The sequence below is a fragment of the Carassius auratus genome, chromosome 49, assembly GCF_003368295.1.
Source record: "Carassius auratus strain Wakin chromosome 49, ASM336829v1, whole genome shotgun sequence".
Lineage (NCBI taxonomy): Eukaryota > Metazoa > Chordata > Actinopteri > Cypriniformes > Cyprinidae > Carassius > Carassius auratus.
Genome location: NC_039291.1, coordinates 9,950,524 through 9,973,487, shown reverse-complemented (window position 1 = coordinate 9,973,487; position 22,964 = coordinate 9,950,524). Strand labels below are relative to the sequence as shown.

The 22,964-nt window shown below is 36.9% G+C and overlaps 2 protein-coding genes across 2 annotated transcripts in view; both read left to right on the top strand.

The window, feature by feature from the left end:
- Positions 1–5,233: 5,233 nt before the first annotated feature.
- On the top strand, positions 5,234–6,123 carry LOC113065944 (eotaxin-like). The gene is made up of 3 exons (XM_026237476.1): positions 5,234–5,369; positions 5,536–5,653; positions 5,797–6,123. Exons 1-3 carry the CDS (start codon positions 5,309–5,311, stop codon positions 5,894–5,896), a joined length of 279 nt encoding a protein of 92 aa, XP_026093261.1. The 5' UTR covers positions 5,234–5,308; the 3' UTR covers positions 5,897–6,123.
- An 8,525-nt stretch (positions 6,124–14,648) lies between these two features.
- LOC113066147 (ephrin type-A receptor 3-like) overlaps positions 14,649–22,964 on the top strand; it is a 64,608-nt gene continuing 56,292 nt past the window's right edge. Inside the window, exon 1 of the mRNA XM_026237838.1 lies at positions 14,649–14,898. Within this exon, the coding sequence (XP_026093623.1) occupies positions 14,811–14,898 (88 nt within the window). The 5' untranslated portion in view covers positions 14,649–14,810. The remainder of the gene's footprint in view (positions 14,899–22,964) is intronic.

Below are 22,964 nucleotides of genomic sequence, written 5' to 3'. Positions count from 1 at the left end.
TGCTCTTCATGACAACTGTGAGGGGGTGATTTTATTTTGATAACTCATTTGTTTAAATTATATTAAGCCCTAATAGTGTCATATGATGCAATTAAAATTTTTCCTTTCTCTTTGGAGTGTTACAAGCTCGGTGCATGAAGAAGATCTGTACAGTTGCAAACACTTAAAGGGTTAGTTCACCCAAAAATGAAAATTATGTAATTAATAACCCTCATGTTGTTCCAAACCCATAAGACCTCCGTTAATCTTCGGAACACATTTTAAGAAATTTTAGATTTAGTCCGAGAGCTCTCAGTCCCTCCATTGAAGCTGTGTGTACGGTATACTGTCCATGTCCAGAAAGGTAAGAAAAACATCATCAAAGTAGTCCATGTGACATCAGAGGGTCAGTTAGAATATGTTGAAGCATCTAAAATATATTTGGGTCCAAAAATAGCAAAAACTGTGACTTTATTCAGCATTGTCTTCTCTTCCGTGTCTGTTGTGAGAGAGTTCAAAACAAAGCAGTTTGTGATATCTGGATCACAAACTAATCATTCGGATTGGCCATCTCCTGCCGGTCCTCCACTTCAGGGCACAGAGCTAGCAGCTCTACATATACCATCAGGGAATCAGGGTTACATATACGTAACCTAGGGACATTCTTTTGGCCAGGCCTTGTTTTAGTATTTACCAGTAACATTTGAAAACCAAAACATAAAAACTTAATATATTAAATTGTATTTTCATGCTAAATTGTTACTTTTGTTTTTTTTTACAGATTTAAAACAGTTGGTGGTCAAACTTTTTGCTCCAATCCACAAAAGCCTTGGGTGAAAAGAGCCATGGAGTTTGTGGACAAGAAGTGGTCAGATTTAGAAACAACAATGCATCCCTTAAACTTTTCTCCAACATCTCAAAAAGTATTAACACTGGATACAGCATCAAACCGGAATGGGCAGGATGAAAAAAAAAGTACATTACCTGAGCTATATAAAATTTTGTGTGTGTGTGTGTGTGTGTGCACCTGGTTAGAGTTACCGTATTTCAGTTAAAATGGCTTGACTAAAACAAAATGTCAGTTGTTAATTTTTTTCTTTGGATGTTTGTAGCGATTGGCCATTTATTTTGCCCTTGTTTGAAGATATCAGAAACTGATCTTCGCGAGGAAGATATCCAAAGTTTCATGACACAAAAAGCAGGTGTCTGCCATGTTGATGCCATTTTGTGAGTCCTTTTTTTTCTTATGAAGGCATGTGTGCTGTGATTGATCTCAACTATTTTAGCCAGGCCTTAGTATTTTTAAATATTTTGTTATATTTCTATGCTTAATTGTTACTTTTATGTACTTTTATTACAGATTTAAAACATTCAGTGGTCATTTCATTTGTGTCAATCCACTAAGTCCTTGGGTGAAAAGAGCAATGGAATTTGTGGACAACAAGAAGGCAACTGAAACAGCAGCACATCTTATAAACTCTGCACCAACATTTACAAAAGCCTCAACACTGGACACAGCATCAGACTGGAATGAACAGGATGAACTAAGAACTACTGCAACGGAGCTATTCGAATATGTTTACATATGTCTATAATTTACTTCTGATTTACTTTCCATTGGTTAATTTACTGAGTTTACTATAGACAAACCTACATACACACCTACATACGCACCCACACACACACACCCACACACACACACACACACACACACACACACACTGTATATATACATATTATCACCTGAGCTATTTGAATTTCTGAACAAATGTCTATTTTTATTATGCACTTGGTTAGAGTTAGTTTTTTCACTTAAATACAGAACGGCCATTTATTTTGCCCTTGCTTGAAGATATCAGAAACTGTTCTCCGCGAGGAAGATATCCAAAAATACAAGATATATCATTTTGATGCCATTGAGTGGGTTCTCTCATTTTTTTATAGGGTCTATTGGTTTGTTTGGGTGGGCGACATGGCAAAAATGTAATAAAAAAAAAAAAATTAAATTCATGATTTTATCATGATTGTTTGTCATGTTAGTTTTTCTATTTTGCAAGCTGTCTGAGCATTACAGCCAAACTAATATCCCTATAATAAAGAGAAAGCTTATTACATTAAGATAACAAAATAAGAAAAAGTATGGATATTTAGGCCAAAGTGGGAGAAAATAAAAACCTTTGTAATTATTTTATCTTTGTTATTAAAAAAAAAGAACAAAGATACACATTACAAATACACATAATAAAAATTACATAATAAATAGTGTTTTATATCCAGGTACAATAGTATTTAGCAAGAGTTTAGATTTTAGATTTTAATACTGCATTTAATACAGTAATCCCCTCCAAGCTGATCTCCAAGCTCAGCCTGCTTGGAGCACACCCATCTGCAACCGGATTCTAGATTTTCTGACTAACAGACCTCTCTCTGTTAAGTTAGATAATCTCTCATCCTCCATCATCACCCTGGACAATGGCGTGCCACAGGGCTGCGTACTGAGCCCTATCCTGTGCTCCCTCTTTACCCATGACTGCGTTCCTGTTTATGGCTTCAACACCATAATCAAATTTATAGATGACACCACGGTGGTGTGCCTCCAACAACCTGGAACTAAACACCCAGAAGACAAAGGAAATCATTATGGAATTCAGACGGACTAGGAGTCATGCACACACACACACACACACACACACACACACACACACACACACACACACACACACACACACACACACATCTACATCAATGGAGCTGTAGTGGAGCATGTGTCGAGTTTCAAGTTCTTTGGAATCCACATCTCTGATGACCTTACCTCGTCCCAAAACACCTCCACCCTGGTCAAAAAGGCACAGCAGCGCCTTTACTTCTTACAGAGCCTTAAGAAAGTTCACCTGAGTCCCAGGATCCTTGTGGAATTCTACGCTGTACCATTGAGAGCATACTCACAAACTGAATCTCAGTATGGTACAGAAATTGCTCCACATCTGACCGTTGAGCACTCCAGCGGGTGGTGAAAACTGCTCAACGGATCACCGGCACCCAGTTAACTTCCATTGAGAACATCTATCATAAGTGCTGTCTGGGCAGGGCAAAAAACATCATCAAGGATTCCTCTCACCCTAACCATGGACTTTTCACCCTCCTTCCATCCAGCAGGCCTTACAGGAGCCTACTCTTGCACTAGCAGGCTCAGGAAGAGTTCTGTACATACAATCACTGCATTGCATTCCTATTTAAAGAGCCAGTAAGATGAAAATTCTAAGCATCCTATCACTGTTTATAAGTCCTGTACAATAGGTTTAAATCCATCCAAGGTTAAAAAACATTGTCATTTTGTCAAAATATCATTTTAAAATGACCTCAATTCTCAGAGATCCCCAAACGGTTCGCGGGAAGCTGTTCAAAAGATTCAGTTTCCTTAAACCCCACCTTTCGGTAGCATACTGTGTTCTGATTGGTCAACTAACATAGTCAATTTTGATTGTTTGTTCCGCACACAACTTCATGGTAAACAATGTGTTAGCATCTTTTTGGGGTGAATTATGTCTTATTCCTCTCATCGTGAAGCAAACAGTAAAATAAAAAACTTGAACAGTCTTGCTGCTTTTTCTTCTGTGTGTGCGTATTCAAGCCACGCACTTCAGTTTGAATCTGAATAGCGCGTTCAGCGCGGGGGCGTGGTCACATTAGATATAATGAAGGTAGACGTGAAAAACGGACATTGCGTTGTTTTCATATGGATTACTTTATCACAGAATATCTGTTAGCAGCACTTGTTACACTTCATTTTAATGACGTGTTTGTAAATGAATATCAGCACAGACAAAGGCTGCAGACAGCACACATACTGATAAGACGCTCGGGAGAAAACAAACACATAACTTCATAATCATACTTCGCGTTGTGATTGCTTGTTGGTCTAAATAAAGTTGGTAATGAACCCTCTTTTATGGCCAAATGCTTTGAAAATCCCGCCTTGTACCCACCGAGATTAGAAAAGCAGTCATCAGTGAAATGTTGTGAACACAACCAAAGGGATTGGTTGTACTGCTCTGTTATTGTGGTAAAAATGAATTTTAGCCATTGGTTTTTCTGATCTTCGTTCTTTGGCAGTGAAAATAAAACAAACTTGCCTTTACAATTAAAATCACACTGTCTCCTCGACATGATGCTCTCACACCAACCAGAGCATCTGTGTGGGGGTTGGGGCAGGTCAGAGCTTCGTTTCTCCTAACACAGTAGGCGGAGATTATTATGCAAAGTGTTCCTAGTGACGTACATAGAGATGGGCAAAAGATTTGAAATCTATAACGACTCGTTTCAGCGATTCAGAGTCGACTCCTTACTTTAGAAGCCAATAACTTTATAAATTGTGTACTTTTTGGTTTAATTACTTTGCACATTGTTTACACTGATGGACAGCTACATCATACACTGTAATACAGGTAATTTTTGATTTCCCATCTGTGTGGCTCTTTAAATTCTGTATACTCTGGTCAATACTGTATATATGTAACAGAGTTTAAATAATGCTGTTAAATTCATGCTTTAATTGGGGGAAACTCGACATTGGCTGGCTGTTGAGTCACTTGCATTTGTGTGCGTGATATTGTGGGCGGAGTTACGTAATTACCAGCAGAGTCCCACATCTCTCACTGCTGATTTCTGAGCAACGTTGATGCTTTGATAGCCTACACTAACCAGCTTTTGGTCGTGTTTGTCCCAGTTTTGTCTGTCCCAGGCCCAGTAAAGCAAGACTTGAGTAACCATCCACCTGCTCTCCGTGTAATTTGATCCACACACAACCAGTCACATATAGCAACTCCACTACATTCTGTAAATCATAGCTTCACTTACTCTGCACTTTTATGTATATAAAACACTATATTCTTGCACTTCTGGTTAGATGCTAACTGCATTTCATTAGCTCTGTACTTGTACTCTGCATAATGACAATAAAGTTTAATCTAATCTAATCTAATCAAACATGGTGAAACATTACATCTGTAACATAAGTTGTATGCACTCTCAGGTTTCTTAAAACAAAAAGTAGTTTTGTTTTATAGTTGGGTATGTATTCTTGCAATGCAACTCCATTCATCTACAGTAGCTACCCACTCTGTGGCGACTTGTGTGGGTGAAAGACCAAACCGAGAGCTCATCACTAGCGTCTTTTTCCAGTCACATTCTTTCACACACATACATTTTACCCATTTTGGAGGTTGAGGTTTGTGTGTATGTGTGCACAAAAGAGCAGAGGAAATGAAAGTGTGAAATATTAAAGTTGTGTAAGGCGTAGTTTCAATCACTTTCTGTCTGCACAGCCATCATGAGGTCGCTCGTCTGTCTTCCTTTCTGCCTAGTGATGTTTCTGTTCTGTCTCATTGCAGGTGAGTCTCAATTTAACTTTTGTTACTCATTCCTGATTCCTGGAAAGGGTTAAAGTGTTGTCAATTTGAATGCTTGAATAAATCAAAGTTACATTTGTTGAAATCTCTTTTTATGAAGTTCTGAAACAGTTTAATGTTTCAACTGCAGTGTCTTTTTGTCATGCAGAAACAAGTCAACAACCTTCAACCTGCTGTTTGCAGACGAGCAAAAAAAGAATACCCATGAACAGGGTGTTGAGTTATACAGTCCAGGAAGCAGGTGTTTGCCATATCAGCGCAATTGTGTAAGTCCTCAGACTCTCATACTAAATGACCTTTAGTCATAGTTGTTTGTCATAAATTTCAAGATGTTAACAGTGCTTACATTGCTTTAAACAGTAATTAACACTCAACATGGAATACAAATTTCCATTGTTTTTCTTTGTAGCTTGTTCACTGTAAGACAGAAAATTAGGTGTATTGATCCAGACTCGGAGTGGATCAAAGATCTTATGAGAACGGTGGACCAGAAAAACGGACAAAACTAAAATCCTATTTGCCAAGCCAAAATGCCAAAAGACAGAAGAAAAATTACAGAAGAAAGATACACAGACAGAAGAATCTAAATAAATTTTAATAACATTTTTGTCAATGTTTGTAATACATTGTTTGACATGTCCCAACTGACATAAACCTGAATTGATGTCAAAATGACTTTTTTTTATGCTGACATCTCTTTTGTGATAAATGTATTCTACTTCACAGATTTTATAATCTCTTATCAATAATGTATTTTTGTATTTTATGATAAAAAAAAATAATAATATTGCAAAATAAACAAGAATTGTTAAATAAAAAAGTTAACTGAATAAATAAAAGATGTTTATTTCTGATATTATTATATTTCAAATAATATACCAAGGTTCATAATATGAATGAGCAGATCCTTTAACCACAAAGCCACAGCTTCAGTCTGTTTCATGAACACCTGGTACTCTCTTTTTCAATATGCAGTAATCAAATCCTCTTAAGAGAGATTCAGATCAAGTAAAAAGAGGTATCTGTGTCTATAATCTCAAACACAGTATGCCTCCTGGCATTTAGATAACTGTCAGGTTCTTGTAAATCCTGGACTTGCTGCTTGCTTCTATGAAATGTTATTTAATATTGACCACCAGGTGGAGATGTATGACAGAGGATACAAACCCCCATAACTGGGGTCTTAGTATTTAGTGTTAAAAATCCTGCTATGTTTACAGCAAGTCAAATCTCTAAGTTCATTTACAGCTCAAAAATAATAATAATAATGGTATGTACTCACAGTTTGTCCAGCTGTATGCCTGATTTAAAATGGTTTCACTTCTCTTGTGAGAAATGCCTTTTATAAAATTGAAGGAAATAAACTATGGACATTCTATGAAATAATTACAATATTGTAATGCACTGATGTAAGTTACAACACCTAATATTTACTTAATACAGTTTTAATTTCTAGAAATAGACATAAAATAGCTTTTATGTAACATCCTCTTGAGACAGGCTTCTGGGAAAGATGTCTTTCTGGACAGGAACTTGAAGCTTGCCATGGTTTCTGCTTTTGGTTTGTGGTGAGTTTCTTTATGACTGTGAGCCCTTCTCAGCTTTATGCTCAACTTTCTAACACTTTTTCTTAGCTTCTGTTTTTCTGTCCAGTTGCTTGTCTTTAAATGTCCTTCATTCATGTGAAATTGTGGGCTTGTTATGGAAGTAGTGTGTAGGATGTGTGGATGTGAGTGTATGTAGGAGAGAGGCCGGGTGAAATTAGACACCTGCTGCTTCGCTCTGCTCTCATCAGAGTGTGTGTAATGCAGTGGAAAACACACCTGCGCCCTGTCAGAGGGCAACATGGACGTCACACTTACGACGCAACAGATTCGTGATAGACTCCATTGTAAACAAACACACACATTGTTTTACAAAAGATTTAACAGAATGTAAAATGTACCAGGAAGACTTGACAGAATAAGAGAATGCTCAAATAAACGAAGAGCTAAAATGGATGTCATCACTTAAAATAAAAAGTTTAGCTTGATAACACCAAGAATTAACACAGTAACACCATGGTTTTTGGATCCAACCATGATTATATTACTTATATGAAGTAGCATGAGTGAATATGGTAATCTTGCAGTACCATGATGCATTACTACCACATGCCAGCAGTTCTTTCAGTGTAATTATTATTATTATTATTTCTGAAGAAATTAATCTTACATTCAGCAAAGTCACACAGTGATAAAGGCATTCAGATTGTAAAAAAAAAAAAAATCTGGTTAATGCTTTTAATAAATTCTATTAATTAAAATGTAAAAAAATTATCATGGTACCCCCACCCCACCCAAAAAAGTAAGTTGTATAATCAACAACACTGATAATAATAATAAGAAATGTTTCTTAATCAGCATATTACAATGATTTCTGATAGGTCATGTGACAATGAGGAATGGAGAAATGGCTGCTGAAAATCAGCTTTGTCATCACAGAAATATATTTCCATATACAGTATTCAGATAGAAAACAGTTATTGTAAATTGTAATAATAGTTTTAATATTACTGTTTTTACTTTATTTTGATCAAATAAATGCAGCATTTTTAGCACAAGAGACTTCTTTAAAAATCATAAAAATCAAACTATTGAACAGTAATTTATATATTACCGTTTAATGGGTTTTGAAACATCCTTGAGGCAAGATTTACTTGTATTAATTTGAACTGTAATTACAATATTTTATATGATATTAAAATAAATTAGAATAATAATTTAATGAAATATTATACTCTCTCTCTCTCTCTCTCTCTCTCTCTCTCTCTCTATCTATCTCTCATTTTTCTTTTTCTAAACATAAATATAAAAAAGAATCATGTTTTCTTCCTCTTCCTCCCTTTTTTTTTAATGACATATACTAAGAAAATAGATTTTGTGCATTTCACCACTAGACGGACACAGGCTGACCTTGTCCCATCTGACATCTCAGACTCTGGAGAGATAGTGTTATCATGGCAAGTTATTAATATCGACTATGTGCTTTAGATCGATACAGAGACCTTTCACACAGACCACAGCTATAATACAGCACAGATGAGGCTGCAACATCATTCTCTCTCAGGACACTCAGGTAGAGCATGGAGACTTAGAGGCGCCTGCGCTCTGTTCGACTGGACATCCACGTCTCATAAACATCCTGGAGATAACATTAGCCATACTTAGACATCTTTATAAATAAAACACAGCACAGGTTTAATTCCAAAACAGCAGCTTATTTTCTGCCTGAAAGGCCTCTTTAGACAACATTTTGGTGTGATTACAGTACAAAAGACTAGAAAATGTAATCTAACTTCAGGGTCTGATTCACATCCTGGTGTCTTTTTTGTTCCTTTCATTCTCTTGATTCCTCTTCCCGAGGCTGGCGTTAAGAGGCTGCGCAGAAGAGATAGGAGTCTGGAGTTTGATTTAGGGATTTTCTGTGTTTTAAATAGAGAGGTTAACTGGGGTCATGGCGGGCCAGTGATTTTGAAGGGCAGAAAACACAGCTGTGTGCTTCTGATTAGGAAATATGTTGTGGATTTGAGGCTCCGTCAAAGGAGCCGGTGTGTTTAGGAAGAGATGGGGTTAATAAAGTCAACATATGGCTAAAAACATTGTCCTCCCGATAGAGAGAGGAAGAGGGAGGTTAAATAATGTGTGTTAAAGATAAGACTTCATTTCACTAGATCCAATAAAAGCAGTATAAATGCAACACAGAAATATCTGCCATGCAAGGCAATACATCTAATCCGATTGCAGCAGCAATAAAAATATGATGTTCACAGTCCAGACGTATGCATTCTTAAAAATATCCCTCGTTCTCTTGTGTATCTTGAATCACTCTAGTCCAAAAGCCTGAAGTTGCATAACTCTGAAGGAAAACCCTGCATCTTGACCTATTTAAAGAGACTGTAAAAACCGCCTGGTACCTTTTTAATGTCGTCCCGCTCTGTAGAAGAATGCATGCTGTAAGTCTTATCACTAAATATTGATTAGATTAAGTAGAGCAGCTGTTTGATAATGAGATCTCAAATAATTACAAAGAGTAGTCCACACCAGAGCATTACGGATTGATCCGTTTCTCTGCCTCGAAATGGAGAGAAGCGGGATTCTTGTTCGGTGCATCTTTGACAGGGACGATGGAAGCAGAAACCCAATGAACCCGAGTGATGTGCAACATCACAGAGCCGACGCTGAAAAAACATTCTCTCTTGATTATTACATAACCACGTCAGAGGGACGGCAGTCTTTTCTCTTCTCTGTGATCTAAAAGAGACATCCATTGCCCTCTGAAGCATTGCAGAAGAAGACATATTCAGAGACATTACAAAATAAACAACTCTGACAAGGTTTTGTTCTTCCAGGGGTGTGTTGTATAAGTGTCTGAGGAAGCACAACAGAGAGGAAAAAGTGATGGAGATACTGGGAAATGGTTTTGTTAACGTGTTAGGTGTTTTTTAAGAAGTTTGTATTATTAATACAAAGTTTAATTGTTTTCTCTTTGAATAGTTCAGTATATATTAGTAATACCTTCCAAATATGCTCTTTCAACAATGTCTGTCAGCTGTTCTTACATACACCACGATGCATTTATAATATAACATTTATTTGAATTAATTATCGATCGAGAGAGAGAGAGAGAGAAAAACTTCAAATTAAAATATTTTATTTAAACCCATTAAAATGTTAATCCTGTTGCAAATAATAGTGAAAAATCAAAACAAAACAAACACAGTATATACTGGCTTCAGTGTTGTTGTTTTTAATTCCCTTAGTAATTTAATTATTAATTTTTTCAGTTATTACTGGCCTGTATTTTCTTTAAATGCCATTAAAATAATTACATCATAAAAAAATCATTGAGACTTTACCTTGCACCTAGCAACCACACAAAACACCCTAACAACCACATGCTAAAACTATTTTACATACCTTAGCAACCACATAGCAACACTATGAAAATGATTAAAACATTAAAACTAAGTTTTGGGCTAGTGTAGCTTTAAACATGCGTCCATTTTTAAGAGCTACAGAATACAATAAAAAAGTAGAGATGAAAGTCGTTTATTATTAGATTTCACTTTCATTTCCTGTTTCTTTGTAATTCGGATTCTCACAGTGTGACAGATAGTAAGTCACTCATTTATTCAGCTATTCAATATCAACGGTGCTTCAGGTAGTGCCAAGGAATGAAATTAACAGAGCACTGAACTTTACTCAGGCATGTGGCCTTACATTGTCTGCATTCAGTGAACTCTCACTGTGTTGGGCCAGTTTTTTAGCTGTAAAAGACTCTAAACTTGTTGTCAACAAGAGTTTTTTTTCTTTTTAACTCACTGTATGCTTTACTAGAAGTAGCCTAGTGCATGCTCAATGTAACTTTACCACATAAAAAAAACTTAGCAACTTCTAGAAACCTGCAGCAGACATGCATGCAGCCCTTTTTCTTTCTTTGCACCAGACACTTTTATAGAGCTGCACAAAACCAAACAAAAACAAAAAAGCTCTTTTGTGCTGGCTTGTGGTGCATCAGGGACTGCATGCTGGCTGATTGACAGGGGACCAGGCTCCACCCACCAGAGGTGAGCAGGAGTGTGGGAAGAGGCAAGTGCACAATGCTTGCTCTCCAGAGGGGCGGGAGGGACCTAAGACTCGGCCCCCGCTCCATGGCAGACAGGGCAAGGCTCTCTTTCAGTAGACAGAGCCCTAGGGTCAGTATATGGGGCCCGAAGCAGCAGATCTGTGTGGAGTGTCACGGCCCTCGTTTAACCTGTCCCAGATGGCTCTGTTCTGTGGGCAGCACACATCAGCCTGGGAAGTTAAGCCTAGGAGTTGCCAAGTTCAAAGAATGAGTTCACGAAAATAATGTGGAAGTGAAATAAATGTGTGTGTATGTAATGGATGACATTAGTTACTACAATCATTGTCACGTAATTTGGAATCAGACTATTTGTATGTAACCTGCCCACTGTGCCAAGTATGTACATTACACATCTATAATAAAGTATATATGCAATTTATTATTTATCAAGATGAATCATATTTAACAATACTTTAACAATCTTTCTTTGAGGTATTTAAAACATTAAAATCTTCAGTGAAACCAGCTCATAGTCCAAATATGGGATACTTAGAGAAGGATAAAGGCTTTTTCTAAGAATGTATTCATCACAATTAAGCCACTGAAACCAATTCAGAAGTATTTTTCTCCATATTAAATGTTCTTCCCATATGCAGCAGCAGCAGGGTTCTGGAGATCCAGAGGGGCCCCTTCTCAAAGTTCGAGAGCTCTGTTGCAACCCCCCCTCCTAAGCCCATCCACCATGGTTACACATCCATGATAGACAAATATGAAAGCATGTGGCTCTCGGCTGCAGCTGAAATGATCATTCGTGCTCTGTCTGGCCTCTGGAGCTTGCCAGCGAGCCTCATTAGGTTCAAGCTATCTGTACTAAACAACAGGAGGTCTTAGGTTAAAGGTTGCTATGTATTTGTCAGCCTTGTTACACCTGTCAAAGTCCCTCCCACTTCAATAATAGGAGCGGGCGTGAGGATCTCGGATCTGCCACAGCTGTTGGATTCTCTGGCTGATGGGTAAAGATTCTCACTCCTCTGTGCTAAACAATCAAACAGGTTTATGTTGGGGATGTGGTGCAGCGGGAGATCATGTGGAAAACACGTCGTGACCACAACTTCCCCAAACAGGGTGGTTCATCTGACAAGTCACTAATGCATGCCTCGGGGTTATTAAAAAAATTCAGCATGCCTTTAGTTATTTTTTAGGAAAGAGATACGACATTCAAAGAGAAATGAAAGAAGAAAAGGAAAATCTGTCATAATTTATTTACCTTTATGTTGTTTTGGACTTTTTAGGCTTAAAATTGTGACTGTAATTATCCCTGTTTTTTTTGGTTAATTCATAAAAGAAATGGTTTACATACAAAACCAATATGAATAGTTTGTTCACAAATCGGAATCATTTGGTTCTCGGATTCAACTTATTGACTCGATCCAATCACAGGGTTCTCGAATACATGGAAAAGGAAAACCTTTGTAGGTTTAGAGTACGGAGATAAAACATTTAAAGAGATATTTTATTCAAACAGGAATATTCTGTCATTATTTATTTAACTGAAATGTTGTTTTGGAGCTTTCATGCTTAGAATAATGCAAAACCACCATGAAAATATCAGACAATTAAGACTAAATATAAGTCAGTTCATGACAGATATTGCCATATTTTCCTATTTTATTCATAAATGAACTGTTTTATGAGTCAGATCTGGTCAATGGATCTTTTAATAGAGTTCACAAAAACAGTATGAATGACTTGTTCACAAATCTGACTCATTTGGTTCTCAGGTTCAACTCATTGACTAAATCTAGTCACAGTCTTGGAAAAAGGAAAACCTTTGTAATGTTGCAGTTTAGAGATACAATATTTAAATATGTTCAAAAAGGAATCTGGAAGTCAATAAACAGCTTACATAAAATAAAATAAAAATCATAATTTACTCACATTTATGTTGTTTTGAGGCTTTCAAGCTTAAAAGTATAAAAAACCTTTATAAAAGTATCATAAAAGTATTAAATGTAAAATGTAAATTGATTTATGACAAAAATTGCAATGTTCAGTTTCTGAATGAACAGTTCTTGTGAGTATTGAGTGGTTCATGTGTGCATTCATTCCATCCAGTCACAGTGGTCCTTAAATACATGAAAAAGGATAATTATGAGTGAATAATTTGGTCTTTTTCTCACTTAGCACCACTGTATATGGCATCAAAAGACTTAGTACTCAGGTTGTTTTATTACTTTTATTACACCTTCATGGTGGTTTTACATGCTTTATGAGGATAACAAGCTTCATTCTCAATTCAGTGTAAATGCATGGAACAGCATAATATATATATATATATATATATATATATATATATATATATATATATATATATATATATATATATATATATATATATATATATATATATATATATATATATAAACATTGCATGACATCAATAATCCTACCCAATACCCTAAACTTAACAACTACCTTATAAACTATTCATAAGCAGCAAATAAGGAGTTAATTGAGGCAAAAGTCATAGTTAATGGTTAGTTAATAGTGAGAACTGGACCCTAAAATAAAGTGTGACGTTTTATTTTTTTACACAAAGGGAATAAATGAACTATTTCTATAATTTAACTTTAAAAGAAAAATAAAAGCGTGCAAGGAAGGTTTGTTTTTGTGGAAACTTTCAAATGTAGCTTCTTGGTTGCTGCATGCACGTTTTTTCCCCAGACTTTCCTGCATGTCACTAAAAGTGTGATAGACAGCAAGAGAAAGACAGAGAAATGCAGATTAAAAGACAATGGCACTAAAAAACCTCACTGCATTTATTTTTTAGCTCTGGTGTCTACAGGCTTGTCTGAGCCATTATAAACACCCTGTCACTCTGTCACTCCTCCACACACCCTGGGCAGTGAGCCTGATTGTCTGTCAGCTATTGTTGGAGTGGGCTTACATAGAGACATCTCATTTATACTTCCTGCCATCACATTCAACCACACGAAATGTCATTTTTTTTGGTAGGTGACAGAGCTTATGAGGGCTCCTGCGTGGGAGAAACCAGCTGGCAGAGGGGAAATATGGTGGCCTTTTCCAAGAGCAGTGAGACTATTGATTTGACCTTCATCTTTAAATACCAAATACTGAGCTTTTGTTCTAATGGGCTCTGTTGTGTTGGTTCACTTTGTGTCCCCATTCCTGTGATATGACAAGGTCAGGTGAATGTGGCGGCAAGTTGCCGCAGCAGGGCAGTAAAGTGACTTGGACCCTCTGATCTAAATATCCATAAGTATTTGCCAATGACAACTGGTGATTTAAGTCTATCTATCTATCTATCTATCTATCTATCTATCTATCTATCTATCTATCTATCTATCTATCTATCTATCTATCTATCTATCTATCTATCTATCTATCTATCTATCTATCTATCTATCTAAACTGAATCCAGACATCTATCTATCTATCTATCTATCTATCTATCTATCTATCTATCTATCTATCTATCTATCTATCTATCTATCTATCTATCTATCTATCTATCTATCTATCTATCTATCTATCCAAACTGAATAATACCGACAGTAAAAGTCCTCTAGCAATACGCGCTCACCCAAGGCACGCCACGCTCACACGCGTGACGCCCCCTTCATCCAGCTTGTTGTGGCCAGAGAGTGCAGCTCGCGCCAGTGTCGGATCCTCGTTCAAACAGGCGCGCTGTTTCCTCTCCAGCTCAGCTCAGCTCATTTCAGTTCTCCAGCGCAGCCACCGGCTCACCAGCCCAAGTTTACGCACAGGGATGCGGGCGCGTGGAGCCGCCTGAAAATGGCTCTCTGTAGGATTTACTTTTTCCTTGCTCATTTTCATATATTTGTGTTTTGTCAAGCCTTGAGGAATTATCCAGATAATGAAGGTAAGGCAAACAGTCGTTGTCGTATTTGTGCGCTTGGGATGTTCTTGGATTTTATTGGACTTTGGCAATGAATCATAAACGTATCAAGGGGAATTCATGTACATTCGATTCTCTGCTGGGACAAACGCATTAAAATGCTTCAAAAATAGGATTTGCCTTGGAATTAGAAAACATTAAAATAAGCAGGCGTAAAAATGCAGGATTCTCAGACATGACGTCTTTTGAGTTACAAAAACAAAACGGTTAGCGTTGCAACATTTGACGAATGAATGATCCAATCATTTTAATTTCACATAACTGAGTTGAAAGGATTAAAAACGAGGATGTTTATGGCCAAAATATGATCTAATGCTACCCAAAAGTTAATTTTTGTTTTTAAAAACCATCATAAGAGGTTGACACAGGTGATGCATAGCCGTGTTGTTTATATAATGGATATGCACAAATAATGTTTAATTGAAGACAATTCAGAAACTAAATCAAGCTGTATTTATATGTTGTGGTTTGATGCTTGTTTAGAATTGCCAGGGACGGTTTGGACAGGCAATGCCAGCTGTGACAAATGGATGTGAGACACTCATTTGCTTAATTAAACAATTAATTTGGAGCTATCAGAGAGAGCTGTTCCCACAGAGACTTAGTATTCTAACTCATCCAGACCTACATATCATAGCCTATACATTGACCCATGAGTGCAATCTAACTTCTTTGAAACTGCTCTGCTAGTGAGGGATATGAATAAAAATACAAATTTCAAGTCATCCAGTGATTATTTATAGACATTTGTGATTTAAAAATCTCTATTGTCATTTTAGATAACTTCAACAGATAAATATCACACATTTTCAGACGATATGTTCAAAGATGCAGGATGTCAGTTGACAGCAATCCACACTGATTTATTTCACTCTGAGCCTTCAAAAATCAGACAATAAATTAACCTCACTGGATTAAAATGGGTTTACTTCTCATTGTTATGAGATTAGGATTAAGCCACCCATTGTGCTGTTGTCAGAAGGAAGGTTCAATGGTGGGTTTAATACACATTTAGGTGGAATCTATCGGATAGGATTCTGTCCAGAGCATTTAGGCATGATGTCTTTGGCTGACTGGAGGCTTTGCAAAATTAAAATACACTTTGCTGGGCTTTGACAGTGGAAGTAAAGTCAAAATTTGGGGTGTTCTGTGGCACTTCATCGATTTAGCACATCTCAATAATCATTATATTTAAGTAAATCTTTGGGGTTGTCATTGTGCTGGTGTAAAATACAGCTGTTATAGAGGTGTGCACTTCCTCTAACTACCAGCTGGTGGTATCCCTGAGGTGAATTTTTCCAATATGTTTCTGTGAATGTTTGTGTTGTGAGCAGATCTACATCTGTGTTTGTGTTGACGAACTGTTTATTAACTTCTTGTTCTGGAGTTTTTGTCTTGTAAGCATTTTCTGCACTAAGGATGGTAGACAGGTCCCATATCGACATATGCTTGATATCCGTCTTCTGGAAGAACTAAAATACATCAGCACATATTTAATGTTAATGACTACATTGTTTTTTTCATTCAGGGTCCAAATGACTGACTTCCTCAGCACATTTTCTGTTTTTGGAAGACATTACTGCAGTGCTCGGATATTTACACCCCTCTGGAGATAATAAAGCCCAAGATGTTGCAGAAACTTTTTTTAAATTGCTAAAAAAAAACAACAAACGTCATTCTCACAAGCTCAAGCTTAACCCATGTAGTAAAAGCTGTTGATTGATACCGTGGTTCTTGACTAGCTGGTTAAAGACCAAAAATGGGTTGCTGATCTGATAAATAAATAAATGATATGCTGTAAACTAATTATATATAACTGAGCATAGTTTGGATAGAAAAATGAATAAATAAAATACAAATAAAAATTGACACTTAGTAGATGCTAGCCAAATTAGATGGATTAAGTAATGGATGGATAAATCTGAATTACTGGCAACAGCATGAAACCATCAAAATAAATACATTTGGTACCAAAATATTTTCATATTTTTGCTTATTGTTAGGCTTAGGCAGTTTATTGTGATATTAAGAGACATTATTACATAAACAGCAAACAATTTTGGTGCATTTTTGGGCCATTTAACTGTAAAATCTGGATCTCCAAACCACTGATCTAGGGGAGGTTTGACTATAAATTTAAAGCATAGGAATCTATCGGATAGGATTTTACGCATGATGTCTTTGACTGACTGGAGGCTGGAGGAACCCGTATTTTTAATAAGTGCCTTCTGTTGCCCTCTTGCTGTTCTAGTTAGCGCTAAGGTCCCCCTCATTAGCTTGTCCTTTGTGCACGTTCTTACTGCATTTAGTGATGGTTTCTCGTTTGCTTTTGTTTCCCTCCCAGGCACTCTGGCAGGGAAATTAGCATGAGAAAACACACTTTTTATGTTCAATTCAGCTGCGCTCAGAGGCTCTGTTTTGCTCTCGTTCTTTCACTCTCCCTCTCACCATCTCTTAGTTACTGACCTAAAGAAAAGCCTGAATTCACATCTCTCTTGTTTGCGGGTTGTCTGAGGAAGTCTGTTGATTAGTCTAACCTGTGGCCTTCTTTTTGTTTTCTGCAGGTTTTGGATATTTTCCCCCTTCTAGTTGATAGAAAGATGGTCGATGTCAATGCTCGACTGGTATTTACTTTGCTTACAGATGTTAATTAGTCATGACATTGCTGCTGTTCTATTCCTGCCATGCAGTTCATTATTGAACATTTCGGTTTAAGAAACTGGGTTGGAAACTTGGAGCTAGCTAGCATTACAAAATCAAATTTTGCATGGTTATATGACATTTAATGGTCCAGTCTGATTTCCAACAGATGTATTTGCTGATATAAAGCTCAGAGAAAAGCGCTATTGATTCCAACTTGGACACATTGGAAACATGTGTCTGTGGTGAAATTTCTGCAAAACTATGTTTCGTTGCTTCTTGAACATTTCACGACATTAAGGCCATTTTCACACGTAGGCTACACAGGTATTTTTATAAACTGAGTTTTTCTTTCTTCTGTTTTAAAAAAAAATATCTCCACATGAAAACGCAAACGCATGCTATGAATCACTGTAAAGAGCATGCCAAGCCAATAGGTGGCAATCTCAACCGTAAAGCCATGTTGGCCAATCAGAAGCCTGAAAAAGTTTCAAGTAGGCGGAAATAAGAGTGCTGGTTCTGACGTTACAAGCTAAGAAATGCCAGTTTTGTTGTCTACACGATAACACTGCCATCCTGAGTTTTTGAAAATCTTCAACCCGGCAGGCGTTTTCAAAAATGTTTGGTTTCAGTGACCTGGTGCTGCGTTTACGTGTGGACGAACAGCCAAACCGCGTAGAAAAAGCTGCGGTTTTAAAAATAACCACGTTCATGTGGAGTTTTATTCAAAACAGATGGATTTGAATCGGGCTATGTTTTGTTACATTGGTAGTTGTAGGTATCAATCTAAAAGATTAATGCTTACGTAAGACTTTTTGGTTTGCTTTTACAAATCTTTGAGCTCTTTTATTGTGACTCAGGTTTCACAGGACTCTGATCATTCCACAATGCTGTAACGTTACAAGGTGAGCTTCCAAGCAAGTTTACTAAATCAGAAAAGCCATACATTTGGAAAAAAAATATTTATTAATCTTCCCCGTAATCATAAGTTTTGTGAAAAGGAATAAAAGTTGCTGCTGTTTTACTGCCTCCAGTGTTCATTTCACCTGGAAATGGCAGTGAATTGTATAGTAGAGTTGTGCTGTAGAGGTTAATTGAATCCGTTGAATAAGTCAATTTTTTTTATATATATAAATAGTTGATTTTATATAAATAACTATGAGTCAAAACCATTAAAATGAGAGCTCTTACATTTTTCTGACTCCTGCTGCTCTGAATTGCAGACCTTATCGCCCAAGGCTGCATTCAGACTCCTGCAGATCAGACAGCTCATGCAGTAGAATGAGTCTCGATGCCTGTGGCATTTAAGGACATAGGCACATGAGTGCTTTGGATCATGTCCGGGAAGCTGGGTGCATTCCATTGGGTTAAAAACCACGTAAATCTCCTGAATGAGACGTTTCATTCTTGTGCTGTTTACCTTTACTTGAGCATCGTCGTTGAGCTTGTGGAAAGTAGAAATGTAATCTAAATATAATCTTCTTCAGCTTGTTGAAGGAATAGTTCTGTAGAAAATCCTGTCATTATTTATTCACCCTTATGTTGTTCCAAAATAGAATATCGTTATCCTTTGTGGAACATAAAAGATGTTTTGAAGAATGTTGTAACTGCTGCCCTTTGCAATGCAAGTCAAAGGAGTCCAAAACCCCCAGTGGGACCTCATTGACTTTCTTTGTATGGACTAACAAAAAAAGAATCTGATGAGGCATTTATCAGATTCTCTTGAAAAAATATTCCATGTTCATTTCAATTGGATTTGTACATTCTCTTGTTAATCAGAAAAAAAGATCAACGTACATCCCACCTTTCCATCAAGGGTTAAAGGCATTGTATTTTAACATCTTTTGTCTGATGACGTTTTTGCATTAAGGACATTTCGGTCTTGGTAAAGTAATGAGACTTGATTAAAACAGATCCCTTGTGTGTTCATATGTGCACAAGACCCTTTAAGTCGACAACAGCTTTGATCTGTCCTTATAGTGTGGCCCACTCCTTCACCTTCATTAACATGCTCTTTACCCTCTGTACCCAATACTCTGCCTAAATGTTTTCTAATGTCTGAGATGGTGTAAATTCTGTTGTGCATATCTCATTAACAGCACTACACTTATCACTGATGGTCTGCTCTCCTGGGGATTTGAAGCTCGTGTGCTATGAATCCTGGGAGGTTTTATCGGATTGGACCCCTGCGTTTCATTAATGCAAGACTTAATTGCTTAGAGACACATTCCGAATTTGAAAACGGCTGTTTCATGTTTATTACCTAGCTTTTTACCTTGGATTGAAGTTAAAGAATTTTGTTAATATAAATAAAATTAGTTTTATGAAATATGCTCATTTGGGAATTGACCTGATCCCTAACCATAAGTATTATATTTAGGTGCATAACTTGAACTAAGTATTTTTATATTTAATTTTTTGGTAGGCAAATTGTATGATTCAGCCCCAGTTAGCATCTTTTTTTTTTTTTTTCAGCGGTGTTGAAAAACTAATCTCTTTAATCAGCCTTAATTATAAAGGGTCGTTATGTAAGCCACAAACTCAAAGGTGAAGTCATCCTCTTCTGATGTGTCCCAGTTTAGTCTCTCTAATTATGACTTGTGCTGTTGTGTTGTAACCTGTTTCATGCACTCTTGGGATTTCATGTCCAGCATGGGTGCAGTTCTGTTTGGATGTTGTGCGTCTCCGCACACACATCCAGACTCATCAGTGCGGCAGGTGTGGTCCGAGCCGTGTCTGTGCTTCTAATGAGACATCCCAAGAGTGTCTTCCCTGCTGTCTTCCACTAACTAACGCACAGGTCACCATTTCATGTCTGGCAGCTGCCCTTTTACACCACTAATCATGAAACAGACTTTGGCATGGCCGGTCAAACGTTATTCGGTTTGGAAAGGGCCATTATGTGTTCACTGTAATTCACAAGCTGATGTGGTTTCTGTCTAAAAGAGATGTGTGTAATTTTTTTTCATATAAGTAAAAAACAAAAACAAATGAATACTCCTAGTAAGATCTTACCTAAAATAGTCAGCAATAGTGTATTCAGATATGAATTTAAAAGTACATTGATATGTCATTCCTTTTTACTTGACACTTCTTCTTTCTTGATTGAGTGGGCGGAGCTCAGTTTATCTCAGCAAAGCCTGTTTGACAATATGATGCTGTAGCTCTCTGGTATTTGTGTGGGTGATAACAGTGATTGTGTGGTGATTTCTGTCTCGGTTCGTGAGGCTTATCTATCTCATGCTGTTGTCTTTCAGCTGTGGCTCCAGAGTGAAGATCATGATCTCCATCTATATATATATATATATATATATATATATATATATATATATAGGGTCCTATTTGTTGAAAGCCAAATAAATGAATCTGTAGTTTCAGTAAAATAAATGCATCAAATGGTTGTTTATATAGTTAAATATAAAAAGGCAAACATTCAAATGTGAGAAAGCAATATAGATTTGGCGGAAAAACAAAAACAAATGTCACTACAGTAGTATTTCTTGTTTTTTGTCATGTTCGAAACTTACAGAAATTCAGAAACACTTTATCTATATTATCTTATAGTTTCACGTTTGTAAATACATTTTAAGAGGCCCTTCGTGTCCAATTTCTAACTAGGAAACTCATATTTAAGGTAATTCCGATAGCGTCTGAGGGCAGCATAAATGCAAAAAAAACTCCATTGGTGTGTTTGGACCCATGTCTGTTTAGGAAATACCAGAACATCTTCATTTATATGTGTTAAAGAGGTTTGTCAGTGGACATTAGGAGATCACTCATGGGTGTCACGCTGTAACTCGATGGCTTTTATTTTGGGCATCGAGTCAAATGAGTGTGATGCTTGTGCCAGACAGCCAGGATCTCTGTGGCAGGTCTCATCAGTCTGTTGAGACAGAATACCACCTCCCAGTAGAGCAGACCTCTGACGCCCCACCAGCAGTGACTGACAGGAACTGCTGACTGCATTTCAAATACACCCCACCACTTCTGTCAAGACGGCTGTACGATACCAATCTCTTACAACAGATATGCTTTCCGTGCTTAGAGTGGATGCTGTGGAAACTGACATATCCGTCTTTGCAGGCTCTGTGTTTTGTGCATCAGTAACCCCAGAGTCCTTTTCTACGAACCATCATTTATTTTTACAGATGTGATAGACTTATGAGACTTGAGGGAGAAGTGTTTTTTTTATATACTTTTTTATAATATTTAGAGAAAAGTCAGCCCTAATTTATATAATTCCCATTTTTTTATACCAGGTTGGAGTGTGCCCTGATTTTCTGTCATGGACCTCCTGGATTAGCCTTGGTCACCCCATGTATAAAACTCTAGCTCCGCCACTGTGACCACTGCTCTCTTCCTAGTGTTAATGGTAAATCTCATCTATTGGCCGGAGGTGCTGAGATCTCTCAGCCACTCCGAGGGATTCCAACCTTCTCCATATCCACAGCTGCACAACCGAGAGCTAATGATGAAGAAAAGCACCCCCCCCCCACAACATATAACCATAAACCATATTGAGATAATGGGGGCTAAATATTATTGGCTGGTGAAAAGGAAATGTATGTAAGGTTTACGACTTTGAATTAACTGTGATCTCTTAACATAATTTTTAATTCTATGGTATCTAGTTAGGAAATCTTGTCATTTTATTGCATGGGACTGTCATGTCTTTTGGTGAGCCTGATTATATTCTTCCTTAAGGACTGCAGAAACACCAGCTTTGTGAAACTATCCTTTCACTTTTCCTTTGATGGGTATAGTTTAAAGGGATCTTTCACCTTTTGAAAGACTTTCTATGTGTTTGAGAACTAGACTTCTTTAACATTTGGTCTTTTGTGACATCTGGTTTGCATAAAGTTGTCAACTTGCTAAAGTTAGTCAAACTTGTCAGTTAGGTAATATTAACGTAAATGAGTTTTGTTGAAATCGCATAAATGGCTTGTGAATGTGATAGATAACATCAGTAAGAATGGTTTCATAATTTCAAAACAATCTTGTTTTGCCATGTATGCCATTAATTTCTTTGCCATTATTTGTCTTAAAATGTCCTATAATATTTCCAATAACAAAATTTCCAGCAACTGTTATTTATCAGTAAAATAAGTGAATTGTGTGAAAATAATTAAAAAAATAAATGTACACATTTAATTAAAACATTATTAAAGCAAATATGAAATAATACATTTTAAGTTTATAAATCTATGTTTATTTTTTTGTGCCAGTTTAAATCGGAGCTGCTGTCCCAACTGAGCAAGTAAATAAATGATCTAGCCTGGGCTCCTTGCTTCTGTGGTCTGTAGATTAAAGATGTTCATGCTAGTTTATTCTGGTTAGTCACTGTTTGGTGCTTATCTTGCTGAAAGCAGCAAAGCAATTATGTTTACTTG